This window comes from Corvus cornix, chromosome 4, assembly GCF_000738735.6.
Source record: "Corvus cornix cornix isolate S_Up_H32 chromosome 4, ASM73873v5, whole genome shotgun sequence".
Classification (NCBI taxonomy): domain Eukaryota; kingdom Metazoa; phylum Chordata; class Aves; order Passeriformes; family Corvidae; genus Corvus; species Corvus cornix.
In genome coordinates, this window is record NC_046334.1 from 64214539 (window position 1) to 64234044 (window position 19506).

Sequence of the window (19506 nt, forward strand, 5' to 3'; positions counted from 1 at the left end):
CTCTGCCCACTGCTCAGCTGGGAATCTCTGGGAAGGGAGCCCTGTAGTAGCCAATTTGAGTATTTTCAGAAAATGAAAGCCATCATTAATCAACACATTAATCATTAAAAGAAAACAAAGCAAATTAGGCTACAGAATAAAAGTACACACATTTTGAAAGCAGAGCATGATTTTTTTTTCCAAGAGTTTTATTTGTGAGTAGAACTTAATGATACAAGAAAGAAAGAAAAATACAGGACTTTATTCTGCCCCAAAGTGTGTAACCATACCATACATGACTACATTTCATATTGTAATACAAAGAACTAAAAGAACAAACTACAAAATTAGAAATTAAGAGTCATTGCATATGTGGTCAAGATAAATGGAGGGACTTCAGTAAAGAACTGAAACATACAGCAATTAGTCATTTAGTTACGACCCTGCAATAAAACACAATTTAGCAAAATAAGTGTTGTTTGCTTCCTAGTGTACAAGGACATACAAGGTTAGAGTAGAAGCTGAAAGCCATTCGTGCCATGCAGTCCTGCCTGAGCGCTGCTGTCCGGGGGCTCCTGCCCAGTACCCGCCTGCTCTGTCCCACACAGGCCCTGTCTCCTTTCCCACGGCACCAGTGGCCACCTCGATACCTCTCTTCTCACTTGAACACTGACAGCTCAATTCCACTTCCAGCTGTTGCCCCTTTGCTGCCCAAAACCAGCCTGAGGCATTGGCACCTCCTAGCCCGACACAGGCCTTGCTCTGCCCATCCAGAGCTGCCTCCAGCCGCTCCATCCGCCCGGCCCTCCGTGCTTTCTGCTGCATGAATATAAGGCATTAGTTCTCTGCTATTTTACCAGTTGCAACATTTAATATTGTCCTAAAAGGTTACATCCATGTTCTGTTGTGTTACAGACACTGGGAGTCAGTGTGTTGCCCTCACCCCCATGGGGTGTTGGGGTTTGCTGCTGTTAAACCCGAAATGCAAATTCTGGAAACCTGGGCCGGGGAACAGCACCCGCTTTCCAGAGAATTCCGCAAGCTTGACCTACCTGATCTTAAATTACTTTTACAATCAGTGATAGACAGAAGCATGGCAATAACTGGGAAACTCAGTGGCAAGAGTGATTTGCCATGCTGCACATTAAACAAACATTTACAGCAAACGGTGAAAATACACCTTTAAGGTTACACAGGATTTCTGTACTTGACTGCTGGCAACAACAACAAAAAGATTTAAAGAAATGCCAGCCTTTGTAAGTGAAAATATAATTACTATAAAACAAGGTGAAATACTCAGTGTAATGCATTTACATTTTGATCAGTGGGAAGGAACAAACACAAAAGGCTGCACATGGGGTTCATGCACAGCAAGGTTACATGTGCAACAAAGGGATTTTTAAGAGGATGAAAAAACCTGTGCTAAGGCCCAAAATACACCTGCCCATGCTCCACACCACCAGCTGAAAAAACTTCTGAAATGCTTTTACTTCAGTTACTTTTTAACCTTTTCTAACAGCCAAATCACCACATGACTCAGGGAGGCAAGAGCAGAGACAGATTTCCCTTAAACTGTAAATCACTAGAAAGAAAAAAAACAGGCCAAGATCGGGCTCTTTGAACACACAACATGAGCAGAACACACCACAGACCTTTCAGTCCTAGACATCAAAGACTGATTTCACCAGCCAGTTATAAAATAAAACAAAGTGAAAAACACCTTCATTTTGTAACAATAGTGAGAAGGGAGAAAGAGAGGAAGCAATGGAGAGCCTCAAAGCTTGGCCAAAACACAACCTGTACTCACAAGCTTGCAGAACTTTACATGTCAGTTCAAGAACACACCCCCCTTGAGAACACCACTGCAAAAGCATCCTCTCTAAAAGTCAAAATTCAAGAAATTTACTTGTGACTTGGAACAGAGTATTGGAAAGAACACTTCTTGTGGTAAGCAATGGGCATTTTAATTGTGTATTTTTTATATTGTTTTGCAAAGCAGTGCAGGCTTTAAATTAAAAATAGTGAATCAATGCCTTCACATGGAAGTCATTTATATTTGATTACAAACTAGGGATCAGATCTGTGGCAGCTGCTGAACACACAGGATTAGCACCTTTTTGGACATTAGTTTCTGGTTATAACCCTAAACAATCAAGCCATAACTTGAGGGGCTGGTTGGATTAATTGTGGCATTCATTTACATAGTAAGACAAAACACTCAGTACGATCTGGTACATTCTAGTGGTTAATGGATTTTAAAATATGACAGTGTTTCTGCAGTGGGTTGGCCTTTAGGAGTCACTCTTCTTTTTGCTCTTCTTCAGGAAGGAAGGAGTGCGAAACTTCTTTTTCTTTTTTGATGGGGACTTCCCTGGAGATTCATCACTACCTGCATCAGCAGCTGTCCCCTCCTCAGCTGTTGGTGTTGCTGGCTCTTCAGTGGGTTGGGACTGGGGTTCCTTATTTTCCACTGCAGGTGATTCTGTTTGGCTTTTGGGCACATCTTGATCACATCTCCCTTCCTCCTTTCCTAAGGGAGGGAAGCCGAGTGCTTCCGAAGGCTCATCGGGGGTGAGATCTGGGAGGGTTTGCTTGAAAGTTGCAGCATCACTGTCATCTCTGTAGGTCTGGTCCTGCCGTGTCTCTGGTGGACGGACAGACAGTGAGTCAGTTTACAAAAGTGTCCCTGGAGCAGGACAAGCGGAGCAAGTGGATGGTGAGCGCACTCTATAAGAAACTAACATATTTACTTTGCATGAAAGCCTTTGTAATAGGGCTGTTCTCCAGTTTTGGGCACAGAAGAAATAAGATATTCCAAAGTTCTGTTTGTTTTTAAGCTGCTTCACACAGAACAGATAAAGCTGAGTTGCATCAGCAAGAAAGTAACTGTTTAGACCTTGCTCCTGTTTTACTTGTGACACTTGCAGGCAACACAAGATTTTAGTGCAATAAAGCAGGAATTAAACCTACAGTTTTCACTGGCATTGAGTAGAGTGTTTTGCAATTTCATACCTTTATTCTTATTCCTTTTGGAGAGATAAAACTAATTGCTGATTTGCAGTGATCCCATACATGCAAATCCATTAATTTCTAAGTTGTTGGCTTGCCAATTTATGATCTCAGTGAAGGGATTTTCGTAATACTCTTCCATGAGATCTAACTGATATTGCTTCAAAATATAATTTCCTATCACAAAGGCTTCACTTTTTTTGCAAGATATGAGTACATATTATGGATTCCTGTAAGTAAAATCCATGTAGTTTATCAAATTAAATGAGCTCAGCAGGTTATGTGATACAGCTTGTTTTGTTTATATTTGTTTATTTATGAGCAAAACGCACCCTGTAAAAGGGAGCATTGAGAGTCCAGTGGTAACTGTATGTCCAAAGGGGAACTGAACCACTCCTCCCTCAACTGCAACACTTTCCCCACTCACCGCTGTGCTTTAGGGATGTTCTGTTTAAGGCTCCTCTTTATGCATGGGGTCAACAAGGAGCACTTTGTGGAGCTCCCTGCAATGTTCTCCGTGCACCGCAGCCGAGCAGTGTCCCGTTAGCTGTGTCACATCTATCCCCATTGATGTTACATAAGGAGGAATTTAGAACAAAATCCAGGCCAGGCTCATTGTGAGGCACAAATGAAAGGCAACTATTTTTTCCTCCTTTCAAGATCTTGTTTGTTTTAATTTGAAAAGACTGAAGGCTTTCACAAGAATTTACAGAAAATACTTGATACTTTCACATTTTTCCTATAAAAGTGACAGTGTTCTTTTTACTTCTGCCAGATGGGATAAATAATCCTCTGATATATTTTAGAGGGCTCTGTTATGTGAATACCTATGTATTGTAGGAAACAAACATCTTTTGCCTAGAGCACCATGAACTTCTAATAGGTTAAATAAACACCACACACTAGTATCCAGTGCCAAACACTCGGAATGCACAAGTTAGCAGTTTAAAAGTTATAATGCAAGCAGGATTTAAATCAGAGCAAAAAAGAGAAAGCAGTTATGTACAGTACACACTGCCTCCTGAAGCTGTAGTTTAGTCTGTGTATGGGAGACACAAATTCATAAGAAACACCAGTTATGATTCTTCACTACCATTACACTGCTTTTGGATTTCATTTGACTTTTCAGGAATTAACTGAAAACACTGCCGAGCTCTTCTCCCTGGGAGCCAGTGATAGGATGTGTGGGAATGGTTCAAAGCTGCACCAGGGGAGGTTCAGACTGGACTTTAGGAAGCATTTCTTTACTGAGAGGGTGGTGAGACATTGGAATAGGCTTCCCACCTACTGAGAGGTGGTCAAGGCCCCAGGCCTGTCAGTGTTCAAGAGGCATTAGGACAATTAGCTTTAAGTTTTGGTCAGCCTTGAACTGGGTCAGGCAGTTAGACTAGATAGTCATTGTAGGTCCCTTCCAAGTAAAAAGTATTATATTCTATTCATTAGTTGGCCCAATTTTTAGAACAGGCACCATATTGGACTGTCAGGTTTATTTTACTTTTTAAAAATTAAGTTTAAAATAAAGTTTTGAAGTTTTAAAAAAGGGATTAGAAATTCTTCAAATTAAAGAATAGGAAGCTACAGGCATTCAAACAGCATTTGCCAGCTGGCTTGAGGGTTGAATAAATATAAATGAGTTTATAACTCATTAACCCAGGACTGCTATTCTTCCCAGTTTGTCAAGTTCCCATCATCCTTACTAAATGGATTAACATGATGCTGGAATCAAGCAAACATCTGTTTATCTAGTTTGCTAAGGGCAATATTTTACCAGAATTCGGAAGATTTACAAATTCCACATTCAATAAAGCCAGCACACAATATGTAAACACCCTGCTACTCTACTGGATGGATTTCATTAATGTAACTAGGAAGATTTAAAAACATATTTTGTGCTGCAAAATCTATTTACAGTTTAAGAACTCAGCATTACCTCAACATTTTAAAAGTTTTTTAAAATAATCATGTTTACATCTGTGCTCTCCCTTTATATATATACTGTGGTTTAAGAGCTTAAAGCATAACATCAGTACTGGTGTGTGTTTACAATCACATTATTTATGAAAATAAAGGTTTATGGGATTTTGGGTTGGGTTTTTTTCAACACAAAGATGTGGACAAACATACAAACTAGGCTATAATTGAGTTAACATAAAACACTTGACTGACTTCAGCTACACTTAAATAGAAAGAATATGATGAATCAAAGTTGAGAAGAGGTTGTATACAGAGAACATTGTCATTCAACAGAACCTTCCCCAACCAAGGTCACCATGGTGTGAACTTCCAGTTACTCTCTAAAATAAGCTTTGTATGTTTGTCCTGGAAAACTTATATAACTAGAGGAGTTTGCAACACAATTCTCTGTTTAAAAGAACTTTCAAGTTTTAGAACTTTATCAGTAACATCACAGGTGTCTACAATATAGTTTTGACTTTCACACCTATGACAAACACACTGACTTTTGGCTATAACAGGACATACAAACATCCTTATTCCTTTAAAGTATAATCTGAAGGAGCCCTGCAAAGCTAGCCAAAACAGCTGTAGAAGTTGCTGCCACCGAGTACTTGCTGTTATTCCTTGGTTGGAATTTGAATTCCCTACAGTTAACACAAAACACAGGAGTAGTCCCATATCCATTTCCATGCAGAAGTCTGCTGGGTAAATTTAAATCCATGTCAGTGGATTTTGCACTGGAATAGATTAGGAACTCTTCTGTTTTGTTACCAGGCCCAAGATGTACGGGCAGCAGCAAACAGTTGGGGCAGAAACTCCCAGGGCTGTTTCAGCTATATCTGCCAGACAACTTCAGACTATTCCTTTTTAAATTGAGGAATCGGACACACAGATATGGAAACACGGAGGGTGACTTTCACAGTCTCTCTCACAGGGGGAGTGCGCTTTAAGATGAGATCTGCAACTGCCTGGAAGTACATGGAATTGAGAACTAAAGAAATCAACATTTCAACTGAAAAAGCCTGCTTTTATAAAAAAAAAGCAAAACAAAAAAAACCCTTTGTAAACAAAATGCAAGAGTGAAGCAAAGCACAAAAGCAGGTCAGAGTATGGAATGATACTTACTATGGTAACAGGTATTCTTTAGCATATCCATCTCCTGTTTGTAACGCAGCCACAAGAAGAAAAAAGCACAAGTAGAGAATCTATGCATTCATCACAGCCATTGTGTTACGTTAGAAGAATGGTTGCAACCATTCTTGTAGAAAACAGAATGAGATGAAGTAGTGAATGGCAGACTAACAGACAAGTGATATATCCAATGTACAAGGTAAAGGAAACAAGACAATAATTGGATTACACCTGTTCAAGATTATAATTTTATCCCTTTTTTAGGGAATTATCAACTTCAGCAGCCTGCTCTCATTTTAGTTAAAACTATGACATAAGGTGAGCAAATAATCAAATTTAGATTCAAATTGAGTAGGAAAAATATTTACTGAGGTGTAATCCAAGTACAATAATGTTTAAGAAATGTGCAACCAGTGAAGAAGATTTACCAAAGCATCTAGATATGTGTCCGGTTCACTATCAGACACTATTTCATTTAGTAAGAGTAATTATCTCACAGAAAATGTACAAAAAGGTAAATCAGTTGAGAAACACCAAGAGATGACAAGGCAGTTCTGAAGAGATGGAAATTTGTCTTTATATTAATGCACACTTCTTTATTATTGTAAACAAAACTCCTGTTAGACTCACAGTTCAGTGGAGTATCTTGTAGGTAGTACAACAATGAAATACAAGAAGTCATTTACTGTTATTGGCTTTAGTTCACGTACTCCCATGCATCAGTCACTAAGGATGCAGTTACTGGTTTCCCCGACCCCCACGGCAGCAGAACGTACCTTCCTCTATTTTAATCGGCGTACTGGGAGGAGTGCGAGCTGAAGTGGGGTCAGGGGGGCTTTTCTCTTTCTGTGGCCTGCCATCTTCTGAAGGCTCTGTAGGTATAGGCAAAGGGAAATTAAAGAAGCAAATAAAACCTCTCAGCATGTGAGAAAAGAAGTGTCCTTTTGCTCCATGCATAAAAGATACCAATACAGTTTTCTGAATCAAAATTCTGCCAGGATATTAAATAATACCAAAACAAGCAAAAGAAAATTAAGTAATAGTTTGATACTAACAAAACTGTTCAAGTCACTGTTGTGCTCTGTAGCTCTTTTTGGAGTTGGTTTTTTTGGTTTTTTTTTGGTTTTTTTTTTTTTTAAGAGAACATGAATAATGAAATAATTTATGAATTGATTTATCATGCTGTTTAAAAGAAAACTTGTGAGGAAAAACCACAAGGAAGATATAAACAAATATGGAGAGGGGGATATATTACCAGGCCTACACAATATAACACTCTTTTGCTTGCTTTGTATTGCTGAAATTTGGAGTAAACAAAATTGCATCCCAAAAGAAAAGAAGACTGCACAGATAATCAGAAAAACATGCAGTAATTATATGATTCCAAACAGATTTCACAGTGCTTTGAGAATTTGTTATTAGTAAGGAGGGTCCCCCTTGCTTCCAGCTTTAAATAGCCCTAGATCCAAAGGAAAACATTAATAGAGTACACCATACATTGGGAACAACACTAAAGCATAGTTCCATCCAGTTCACCTACACAATTAAAGTGAAATCAGTCACACAGATGAGAGTCAACTGACAGAATCTCCACATGGTGTAGATAAAGAGGTTGTTCCTTGGATTGCAAGCGCAGCTGTACCCTGTTAGTAATACCTGAGGCCTCAGCCAAAAGGTCAGGATCAGACCTTAACGCTTTGATCACTGCAGTATGAAATTCCTTATGGGAGGACTTCTGCCCATCTGGCTCTTCTCCATTTACATGTGGGATGATTTGCTGCATGGTCTGACAAGAAACCCATGCAGCAGCAAACTGAATGTTATCTAAAGACTTAGACAGTGATGATACGTCACGATCCTGTAAAGTCTTCGTATCTGCTCCTTGGAAGGTGTTTGATCTGCCTTTCAAATCCAGGGACTTTTTATCTGACGTGTTTTGCTCACTGATGGTCTGATTTCTAAGCACTGCACTCTGTTCCCCAGCTGGTGTCTGTCTTAGTAACACAGTCTCTCCATATTTTGATACCTTATCTAAGAAGGATGTGGCATTGTTACTGAGAGAATAAAGGTATGCAGTTAAATAGGCATGAGAGCACAGCATCCCCCCCCACACCACCCAGTACTTCATAAACCAAACACAATGGTTCCTACATTGTTGTCCCAAAAAGCAGCTGCAGGGAACACACACTGCAAAAGAAACAGCACTTCCAGTTCCTGCATCACTCAAATTCAACACACAGCAGCTCACAACACATGAGCATTGTAAGTATCATTCCTTAAAATTATACAAAAGTAAAGCAGGAGAACCACTTCAGATGCAGCAATGGCCACTTTTTAGAGCACAAATCTGTCATAATTCTAGAATAATTTAAAAAGTCCATTTTGGTAGAAGTCCCCAAGATGTCACATTTCCAAGCAACAATCAAACATTATTCTGTATCTTCTCCATTCAATGTATTTCTCAAATCCACAAATTTCAGTGACTTAGAAACCTGCAGTGTTGCTGCTATAAAGCACCAGGATTCCCTCACCTTAGCCTAGGTCTAGGGCCAAGGAAAACAAAGCAGAACAAAACCAGTACCGAAACACTTTTTTGACTGAAGTTTCAATCTTTCAGCTTCTTAACAGCAGGAGTAACTGGCCCTACTGCCATGTTTGTCTGTAAGGACAATTTTAGAGTGAGATCTATGCATTTTACAGAATACACTCAGATCACACATTTTATCTCTAATATACTTTCCAAATTTCTAATCCACACTGGGAAAACTGAAACTTACAAAAACTGAGTAATGTATCAATGGCCTTTGCAGGTAACCCACCTTACAATTACTAAGAAACTTGCTGGTACTACAGTCTACTGCAGAAAAATACACACACAGAGAAACCAACCTTCTGGTCCCTTCTGCTTTCTTTCTACTTCCTTGCGATATTCTTCCAGTTCTCGATCAGTGAGTTTATTGAAGGGGTTTGGTCCTGTTGTGCTCACTATGACTTTTGGTTGATATTCTTTCTCAATTATTGCCTTTGATGCAGTCACCAGTTCTCCCTGGCAAAAGAAAATTAAGATACATCTGCAATCAAGCAGAAACTTGCAGAACTCTTAGAGGTATAGAGGCTACAAAGCAACCAAAAACAAAACAAAAATATAACCTGGAAAATGCTACTTTTTCCTCTTTTAGATTAAAAAAAAAAAAAATCTATTACAGATTTTTTTTTTTTTTTTTTTTAAATTTGATTCACGGGAGGTTAATATAAAGGAGAAAACAGGTCTCCAGCAGGGAATATGCACCATTAAGCAGTAAATCAAACAGCAGCCAAACACCCTAACTGAATTATATTTGAAGTTACAAAAGTATATCAAGTTTCCTTTTTCTCCACACAAAAGAAACATGACACCAGGCCCACCTGCATGGCAGTCTGGGCACAGAATACTTATAAAGGGTCAAGAACTCAGCTCACAGGTATTTTTGTTTCTGGGGGTTTTTTTGGTTTTTATTATTATTATTTTGCTTTGGGTTTTTGTTTTGCTTTGTATTGTTTTAATAACAGAAAAGCCTAGCAGCTACTACATAACACCTAACAGATGTTATAGTAAAAAGCCATCTTGTATGTGTTCTGTATACACCAGATTAACAGCTGATTACAAGCCATTTTTAAGTAATTAAGGTTAACTGTAATCTGATACAAGTTAGCATATTTAAATCTATAACATTTGTCATATAAGCCAGATAAAAAGTTATACAAATAAAAATACAACATTAGCAGTTCTAGGTACAGTAAGTTCCAGTGGACAAAAGCAGCTGCATCAGAGATTCTGTAATGTTAACGTTTTCAGTTTTTCTTCTCTAATCCTATAGCAAAGACGAAAGCCACTGGCTTTTCATTGTCTCAGGTACAGAAAATGCTTGCCTGGAGATAGCTGCTCTATCTCTCAAGTGACTTGTCTAAGCATTTGGTTTTTTCCATTGGAGATACAAAACTCTGACACTAGTCTGGAAATGACTGATGTGTGACCTGTGCCCCATGTCATGGTGACATCCAAACTGTCTTCATTGTCGAAGAAAGGTATTTCAACTCCATTACCCAATAGATATGGGCTACTGATTGACCCGGGTCATCTCCATATTCAAATGTTGTCTGTACCAACATTTAGAAGAAAGCATTAGAAAGCGCAGTTCAAAAATATGCAGTGCCTGAACAGAGAGACAAACATTCTGTCCCATGTCTACACTTCATGGACAAGCACAGGATGGCCACTGTAAAACTGATGACGAAATTAGACAGAATGCTGTTTAGGATGGCAAGAGCTGCTTTGGACAAGTTGTCAGCACCAAAGAGGTGACAGACAAGAATCTCTGGATGGAACGAGGACAAGAGCAGTTCTGAAAGCCTAATGGGAGATCTCCAGAAATCTGGGCTAGAGCAATCCAGGAAGGTAAGATGGGTGTTAGAATCTATGCTGCTCTTCAGGAAGCAAACACCAGCTAGAAATACCAAAGAACAAACCATGTAACAATAAATTTTCACTGTTAAGACCCTGAAAGGAACTGCAGGACAAAAACATCTCTAAAATATTACAGATCGCTTCCATTTCTCCATAAAATAAGAAGAAATTTCATTTTATATGCAGAATGTCAGTAGAATACCAAAAGCCTTTTCTCAACTATATCCATGAAGCACTGATTTCATAGTAACAGCTTTCCTCAGAAGATAATACATAAAAAGGTCAGGTAAACATCAACCTTTGTACAAACCCTAATTGTTTTGTAGAAAATTCAAAACACCCCTAAAACTACAGGTCTCAGCTTTTAATGATGGCAGAAAACTGATGCCCATGGAAATTTTATATTTCCCTTTCTATCTTTGCCCACACTTCAAACTAAGTCCATAGTTTTAACTGAAACTCAGCATAAGTAGCAGGACCTTGTAAAGCGCTGATCTCAGGCAGAGTTTCTAGAGTTTTCTGGGATTACAAAATTCAAGAGAGGAACAAGACACACAGTACCCATTAGTATCCCTGGAATTTCTAAGAATCTTTGAATGTTACAAGTTAAATCCAGAGTCACTGGGTAGAATAACTTCTAATGAAACAGAATCTTACTGAATGCCTGTTGGTTTAATCATGATAAACATCAAGAGAGGCAGTTTGCAGATGCCTGGTGCACTGGCATGACATGGCAGTATCTTTGTTAAATACTAGGAATAAAAGCAGCAAATCAAGCTTATCACGTTTATTAGATTTAAAAAAAAAAAAAACAAAAAACCAAAATGAAACCCTCACAAAAGACACCCACAATCAGTGCAAACAGTATTTGCACTTGCTGAGTAGCTTTGACCCAAAAGAAGTAGCATTGAAAAGATCAGAGGCAACAACATTGGATCATAAAAACAGAAAAATTATGCAAGAGACCAGAAAGGAAAACCTTCTATCTGCTGAAAGCTGATTCCAGATTAACATATCCAGTTTTATTCAGTATCAATAACATGGAAGCAGTTCAAAGGCCACTAATGAAAATGATACTGGTAGAGGGACTGAGTCTATGTGGGAAATAAATTATAGTAGTATGTTAGTAAGTCCTGCAATGTGATTATTCTAAATCATGTAGAATTCAAGAAGCAGATATGTTTTACTTCACAGAATAGGCCACAGAGCAGTGTTCTATGAATTCAAATAAAAATATATAACACAAAATGAAACACGGGACAGAAAGAAAACAAGTGTAAAGGACTAAAAAGACAGTACAGAATACATTTCCAATTGTTAAATGTGACACTAAAATAGACAAGACTTTGCAGAGCTATCAACCTGACCATGCCATTCAGAAATTCCTAAGAATGTTCAGAACAACTAAACAAGAAAATTGGTCTGGAGTTACTTTCAGTATTAAAGAGCCTGTAGAGAAGAATAAATTCCCATAGACTCACACTCTGTTTCAACATAAGATGACATGAAAAAAATTAATGTTCTAGTGATCTCATCTGGAGTATGTTGATACTAGTACTGCTTTGATGATGATTCTGAAAGTATTTAGATGACTATTTGAAATTTGATTGCATGTGTATGCACCCAAATATCAACAGCATTTTCTCCACTGTAAGAAACACTGGATAGATTATATTAATGAAGAGAATGCATTTTCACTCTGTAAGGGCATACATTCCCACAGACACAAAGGGAAAGTCGTTTATAGCTAATGATACACAATATACCTTCATATTAAATATGGACCTCATACTTCCTACATGAAAATTTTAGATAATCAAGTCATTTTGAAACTTCTACACTAAAGCTGGCTTTTAGAGAAAAATTCAAAACTGACCATTATTTAACAGGCAAGCACTTCACCTTGTTCTCAGGGATAAATATGACCAAAACTGACACTTTATATATGCCAATTCTTCTCTCAATCAGACAGTGGGTTCACAATAATTGTCTAAGTTAACAATTGCTCCTAACGCAATCTGATATCAATGCAGTGCCTTTATCCAGAACACCAAGATTCCTGAGGTACTGTTCATGTAGAAGCTGATACTCAAACTCAGTGCCACCTCTGGGGCAGCACTGAGAGGGTCTGCATTACAAACAAAGCCACTGAAGTTCCATTCTAAAGGAAGAGACACAAAATGGGTGAATCCCCTTCTATTTAAAATTACTGAAAATTCACGTGAATTTATTTTATTTAATATGTGACTGCAGAATGGTTGTTGGTAAGAATAACCAACATTCCCTGTCAATCAGCCAAGACTGCAGCAGAAGCTTGGTTAACCAAGTCTGAACAGGAATAAAATTACGTGATGGACAAGGAGGTTGTGTTGCAACATGGCCAGGACTTCTCAGAACATGGGTAAAGCAAGCGAAAAGGCAAAATGGAGTATTCACTGCTGCAGCTGTAGGCACAAGAGCTCAAAGCAGTACATGCATACTGTACACAAGGAAGGATTTTTTCATCCAAAATAGTGTGCATTAGTATTTGATAAAAATCTCAATGTTAACTGAAAATGTAATACATTGTGTTGCTTCAATTACATGAAACTTTTTACATAAACTGTCATTAAGGGTCAAAGAATTTGTCAGCTGAGAACTTGTAATTATCTGGAACCTAAAAGTCCCTAAGTCCTTGATGTACAGGATTCTTCAGTTTCATTGAAATTTTCAGGTGAGGGCATCATAAGATTGCTTACACTTCCTTTGTTCCACAAAACATGATTGTTTTATGGCAGAATCTTTCTAGGAAATTTCTCTAGTGGTTTTTTTTGTTGCTGTTAATTTTTGGTTCATTGGATTTTCTGGTTTGGGTATCATTTTTTTCAAAGGAGGTTGTTTGCTTTGGGAGTGGTCTTTGTTTGTTTTGGTTTTGTTTCTTGGGTTGTTATTTTTTTTTCCCCAAACAGGAAATTATTAAACATTCAGGTCACAATCCATATTAAAATAATAAAGATTATTACATCCGCCACTTCTATTTCATAATCACTCCTGTAATTTATATTGTGATCTAATTTTACACACTATTTCAGGCAGAAAGCACTTTCATGACACCACAAAAAACTGAAACAAATAATTTGGACATCCAAACCCTAACATGACACTACTGGACAAAATCACATAACCAATAGACCATTTGTTGGTTCACTGCCATCTCTGAAAATGCATGTAAACTACCTGACTACTTTTATAGCAAACTTATGTCATTGTTTGACAATAATATTTGAAATATATCACTGATAAAAAAAAATCTGTGTTGAGATAATTATCATAAAAATAATTTTTCACTTTGAAGGTATTATTAAGTAGAAAATAAAAGCCATGCACTGCCTGGAAGAATTTGGCTTTACTGTATTTTTCATCTTAAATGCAGAAATGGTGTTTTATTATTTTTCCTTTAGGAATATGGACCAAAAAAACTGCAATGTGAAAAACATGACTATCTCAGTATGATTCAAGTATCTATAACACAAACTGGCTCATTACACTAGAAAGTGTTATAAAACCACAAGGTTTCCAACAACGGTGTAATTTAAAGTATTCTGGTTTTTTTTCATGCAAAAGCTATTCTGATAATGAGGTGTTTAGGCATGACCTAAAACCAAGATTTAAGAATCTTTTATGTAAAATACAGGAGCAGAGGAGGCACTGATGCTTATTTACACACTGTGTTTCCACACTAGATGTGCTCTAAGAAACTTTATTTGCAGTGTGCAGCTGCTCCATTCAGTCAGCCCCAAGGACTGCCCACCCAACATGCCCACACCTCTTGAAGTGATTCTGTATTTAACATATATCATGGAAGCACAAACATGAATAAAAGTGTGAAAGCCAATCGATTTTGCAAGTGTGGGGCATTACTTAGCAACTCTTGCAGATAACTGCAGGAAGTTTTAAGGCAGCCAGGCGTCTAGCGCTCTGAGATCAAGAGTTGACGGTGTTTGTCACGTAACATACAGAGTATGTGGTATCCTCAGAACGACACTGATGTGATCAGGCCGAGATTAAGCTAACTAAATTGATCTCAAATTAGAATAATTCAACACTAACAGCATGCATACAGAAACCCTCTATATGCAGAACCTGATCAGCACCTTAACCTCAACAGCTTCTACAGACAAAGATCAAGATCCTTAAGACACTCTTAACAGGGTAAAGTAACGGTTTGCATCATCGCATATGCATGATTTGAAGATCCTTCTATTTTCATTTTTTAGAATTTTTTAGCCAAATAATTTCTAACAGAGGAAAAAGGTCAGGGTAAGGAGAGGTTAAATGAAGGGTGAACAACAGTATTTAGAGCAGTATGACAGGGCAGTACCTTTCTAACAGACAGAGATTTAGCGGGACTAAAGGCCTGCTCTGTGAGATCGAGCCCTTCAATAGATTCCGTACAGTCTGAGAGGGGAGCATCCTGCAACAGTAAATTGAGTAAACAGAGCAAACCGAGCCCGGGCTTTAAAACATCAACCGAAAGCATTGTGATGCTTGCTAAAAACATGCAAAGAAACAGTTACTGGTAGATGAAACTGCATATGAGAATGAATTGACATGCACACAATATGACACCCAACATGAATAATGCTGTGGTCATGATAAGACTCACCAAACTTTAAAAAGTATATCAGAAAATACTTATCTGGGGCAGTTGAAAGCACTTGGATATAAAAAGTTTTATTCAGCTATACAGTATAACTGTACAGCTCTAATTCTTACTTTACTTTAAGCTATGATTTACAGTCTTTTGTATATCCAGATATACTGCATTTAAGTTTCATTGAAGTAATAGCTTTTTTCCCAAACTGCTCTTCAAATAAAACATTATGAAGCATGAAAACCCGTATTTAACACAAAACACTACTGCCCCACAGTGAGCCTGCTGTGCCCAGTATTAATCTTTCAAGATACATAAATTCAGAAATCAAACAAACAAAAAGCTGTCACAAAGCCCAACTAGTTTTGAACAAGAATCTAACCCATATAAATAAGGCTTCTGAATTTCATGCATTACATTCAGCAAAAAAACCAAGAAGCATCCTCCACAGACATGCTTGGGCCACATGGCTGAAGCCTCTAAATTTCTGACCCTGAGCACTCTTGCAAAGACAATGGTATTACCTCTAAGACTTACCTTATAAACAGTTACTCTCTGCCAATTAAAGAATAATTTCACAGTGATATATCAGGTGAAAGCAGAGGATATTGTAGATTAAGCTAACAGTTTTAGGAATTTAATACTCTCACCTGTACAAGGCTCCTGTCCACAACTACCCCAGAAAGAACCTGTGACTGAGGGCCTGCTGTTTTAATATCTTGCAAATTTTGCTCTCGGATCTGTAAAGGAAAACATCAGAATGAACAACAGAAAAAAGTTCACCACATTTTTGTATTTGAAAAAGGGGTGAGTGAACCTGCCAACAGGCAACACCCAGTGCTGATTGCTGTCGCCATAGAGCCTTCAAATGAAGCTGAGCTTATAAACATCACTTGAAGGTAAATGTTCAGGTTCCTGGCTGAGTCCTCATATTTCTCAGAATTTAGTCTAAGTACCACAGAAGGTGTTGTCTTTCGCTTTTTAGTACTAGATCATGGTAAAACAGGTAACAGACAACTCCGGTTTGTGAAAAGTGAGAAGAAATATAAAAACTACCTCTGTGCTTTTCAGTCTATTGTACCTGACCAGTCATTTGCAGGTTTCTGTCATTAGCTGTTAGCTACTGATATGGCACCACAATATCATCTCCCTATAGAACTCATTGTAAAACACTGCACAACTTTCCATTTTTGCATCTAGTCAGGACCACATCCTCAAAAGGGCATATAAGTAATTTCTCTGTGCATAAACTGACACTCAGGAGTTCTCAAAAACACCCCTTTTGTTGCATCCTATATACCTCCCAGCTCTTTTCATACAGAAGATTGGAAAAGAAATTGGATATTTAAACCCAGGTATTATCTATTTAAATTAGATATCCTACAGTAGTAAAGAATTCATAACAACTGACTCACAATTTATTTGTAAAATATTCTGGTTCTTGTACCAAGATAAATGAAGAAAAGCATTCATCTCAAAAGACCTCCACTTTTCAATTTATAAAAAATATATGCATACAAATACACAAACAAGAAATATTATTAATACTTGGTATTTCAGAAAGTGCAAAGATCTCCCATAATTTTCACTTGCTTCTAATTTACTACCTTTCTTATCATTGAGAAAGACTTACTCCTCTTAGTCACTTCATTCAAATTTTTAATAAAGCAGTATTTTGTGTTTGAAACACAAAGAAACTTCTTGGAAATTTCACCATAATCCTCATTTCAGATGATTATTATCTTACAGTGCCAAGATTAAGTGCTGTCAGCCATATACAAATTATTTTAGATTCCTGCTAGTACCCCTGCACACAGCCTCTTTGACAGAATGCTAACTCCCATGTTCCACATGGCCATCAGTTAGAGGCATCAAAACAATCCAGTAAAGTATTAACAAGATATCAGGGCAATTTTATACCGTAAAAGAAATAAAGTGAAAACACCCCAATGCATTCAGTGCTTTCCTGTTGGTAGATTGGTGACAAGAAGATTTGAAATTGAAAAACAGGAAAATTAACTGCAAGCTTATTTCAAGAAGATTAACTTGCAGTTCCAAAGACAAAAAAAAAAAAAAAAAAAAAAAGGAGTCTGCAGCAATCACAGCATATTATAATACAGTTGAAATATGGAGAGAGATGTATAGATTACTTTTTCCAGGACACAAAATTTCAACTGGTATTACCAAAACAGGAAAACAGGTCACTAATGTAGAACTATGATCTCAGGGTACAGAATTACTACCATAAACTCAGAGCTGGCTGTTTCAGAGGTACCCAGCAACTGGTCTAAGAAAAATGAAAGTCTTCATGTAGTGAACTGAAATACCAACTTTTTCCAAGAGGAGTTCAGGACACTTAGGAATTGTTTCATTATTTCATTATAAAGGGACAGGACAATACCAGCACTGTGTTGCTTATTGAGCTCCCAAAATGTCATTATAGCAAAGTAAGTTAGTTCATTACAAGCACACAACTTAATTGTAGTGATGACCAAAAAAAAAAAAAAAAAAAAAGTTATTTACTTTACTGCTATTACAAACCTTGTTCCTCATTTCTTGGACCTCCTTTGGATTGGTGTTCAATGGAACAAACAGATTAGGGACAGCAGAGGTGGCAGTTCTATGTCCATCCTCTTTAGTCCACTGTAACATCAAGAACAGTTGCAGAGTCAGAACTGCTGTAATGGCTATGGACACTCAGAGCAGCAAAGTCACATCACAGTAGATCATGCATCATACAGAGCAGAGAACTGAACCAATGATTGCATTCTTCTATTCATTCCTAAGACTAAGTTGCTTTCTTCTTCAGTAATATAAACTGTACCGTCAGATACATTTCTAGAGATCAGAACCATTCTATCAAGTCAAGTTAGTAACAACAACAACTAGAGAGCCAGTTAACTTGCAAATAACTTCCACCCAAAACAATGCCACTCCTATGCATAGTTCAGAGATTCTGAAGACTGAAGGGTTTTTAAGTTGGTTTTCTGTGCACTTGACCACACTGACAGCTACAGTGTTTTGTGTTTCTAAAAACCACCTAGTTCTCACTTTATGAATAAACATATTAATACAGGAGTAGGAAAACGCCAACATAATTACTTATTTTTAAGGACATTTAAAGTTAGAAATTTCTCAAGTATGAGTTCATATTTGTTTAGAAAGGACACTACTCCTTACCCATACAGAAGTACAGCAAGATCTAAGACATGAACTTTGAGATCATTATTGCTGTTTTCATTTTCTGCACTGGGAGTTTTTACAAAATAACATGAGAGAGACAGAGAGATCATTGATTCAATCCTCTGGTACCCAACAAACATCAAAGCGAACTTAAAGCATAAGATGACAGAAGTATGAAAAGCAATGTGATGTCACTAACCAGGTTTAGTGAATGATTCTGTACTGTGAAGCAAGAGTGGGCATCACCAAAGTTTTGCATTAAAACAAGCTACTTCAGCAAAATGATCTGTTACCAGAATTAGTTTCTGCACAAAGAAAGAGCTGTACCAGCACAGCAACCTAAAGGAACAGTTTGGTGATGTCGAATATTTTATAACTCATAGCTCAGAAGGTTACAAAAATATCCCAAACACAAGCTTTAAGCGCTTCATGGGTTCTTCATAGAAGGTTGCTTTATTTGATCTGTGCATTTAGTATGGAGTTCTGTTTAATTTGATGCACAACTAACTCTTTATCTTGATATATTTACTTTGTACGGTGTCCTAATTTCCAATCACTATTGCATAGAAAATGCACTGAACAGTAAAGCAAACCTGTTTATAGAGCAAATGCTATGCATTTTTTCCTGAGTAACTTCAAGAAACAATAAGATAGCCAGAAACTGTCAGACTTCAGAAAGCAACAGAATTTTAAAATGTTTTGCAACTGTAAAGTAAAAAATGGAATGAACATGGAGCTGTGAAATACTCACTGATGATTATCTTCTCAGATAAAAACTACTCCAGCTTTTTATTAAAGATAGTTTTTAGTCAAAACAATATATAAGCAACCTCAATATAACAAGCTACTTTTTCTATAGGTTAATAGCAAGCATTAAAAACTTTAAATACACAAACCTGTTATACTGTAGGAAATTATCTATTGCTTCAGTATATCATTAAACAAGACTAGTTTGTGACAAAGGATTTTGCTTCAATCTTTCACTGATAATTTCAAATATGAAATACTACCAACTTTGTGAGCTGAGGCTGAAAAGCACAAACTACTCCAAACATACACATAGCCTTAAGCTGTGGTAGAACTCTATTTGATCAAGCTAAACCTGCATCACTGTAGATGAATATAACAAAACTGTATTTCATCAAGGTAATTCTATAATCAAGGTTAAATG

At 37.3% G+C, this 19506-nt stretch overlaps 1 protein-coding gene across 15 annotated transcripts in view; it reads right to left on the reverse strand.

The window, feature by feature from the left end:
* Positions 1-167: 167 nt before the first annotated feature.
* Positions 168-19506, reverse strand: part of ADD1 (adducin 1) — a 63318-nt gene continuing 43979 nt past the window's right edge. For 5 of the 15 annotated variants that reach the window (XM_039551556.1, XM_039551552.1, XM_039551554.1 and 2 more), the window contains exons 11-17: positions 17694-17795; positions 15803-15892; positions 15690-15707; positions 14880-14972; positions 8965-9121; positions 6852-6947; positions 168-2623 (exon numbers count right to left, since the gene is read on the reverse strand). In XM_039551556.1, the coding sequence (XP_039407490.1) occupies positions 2271-2623; positions 6852-6947; positions 8965-9121; positions 14880-14972; positions 15690-15707; positions 15803-15892; positions 17694-17795 (909 nt within the window). In that variant the 3' untranslated portion in view covers positions 168-2270. Of the gene's footprint in view, positions 2624-6068; positions 6104-6851; positions 6948-8964; positions 9122-14879; positions 14973-15689; positions 15708-15802; positions 15893-17693; positions 17796-19506 lie in introns of those variants that run through there. The other 10 variants (XM_039551558.1, XM_039551555.1, XM_039551561.1 and 7 more) reach the window with 6 other exon arrangements.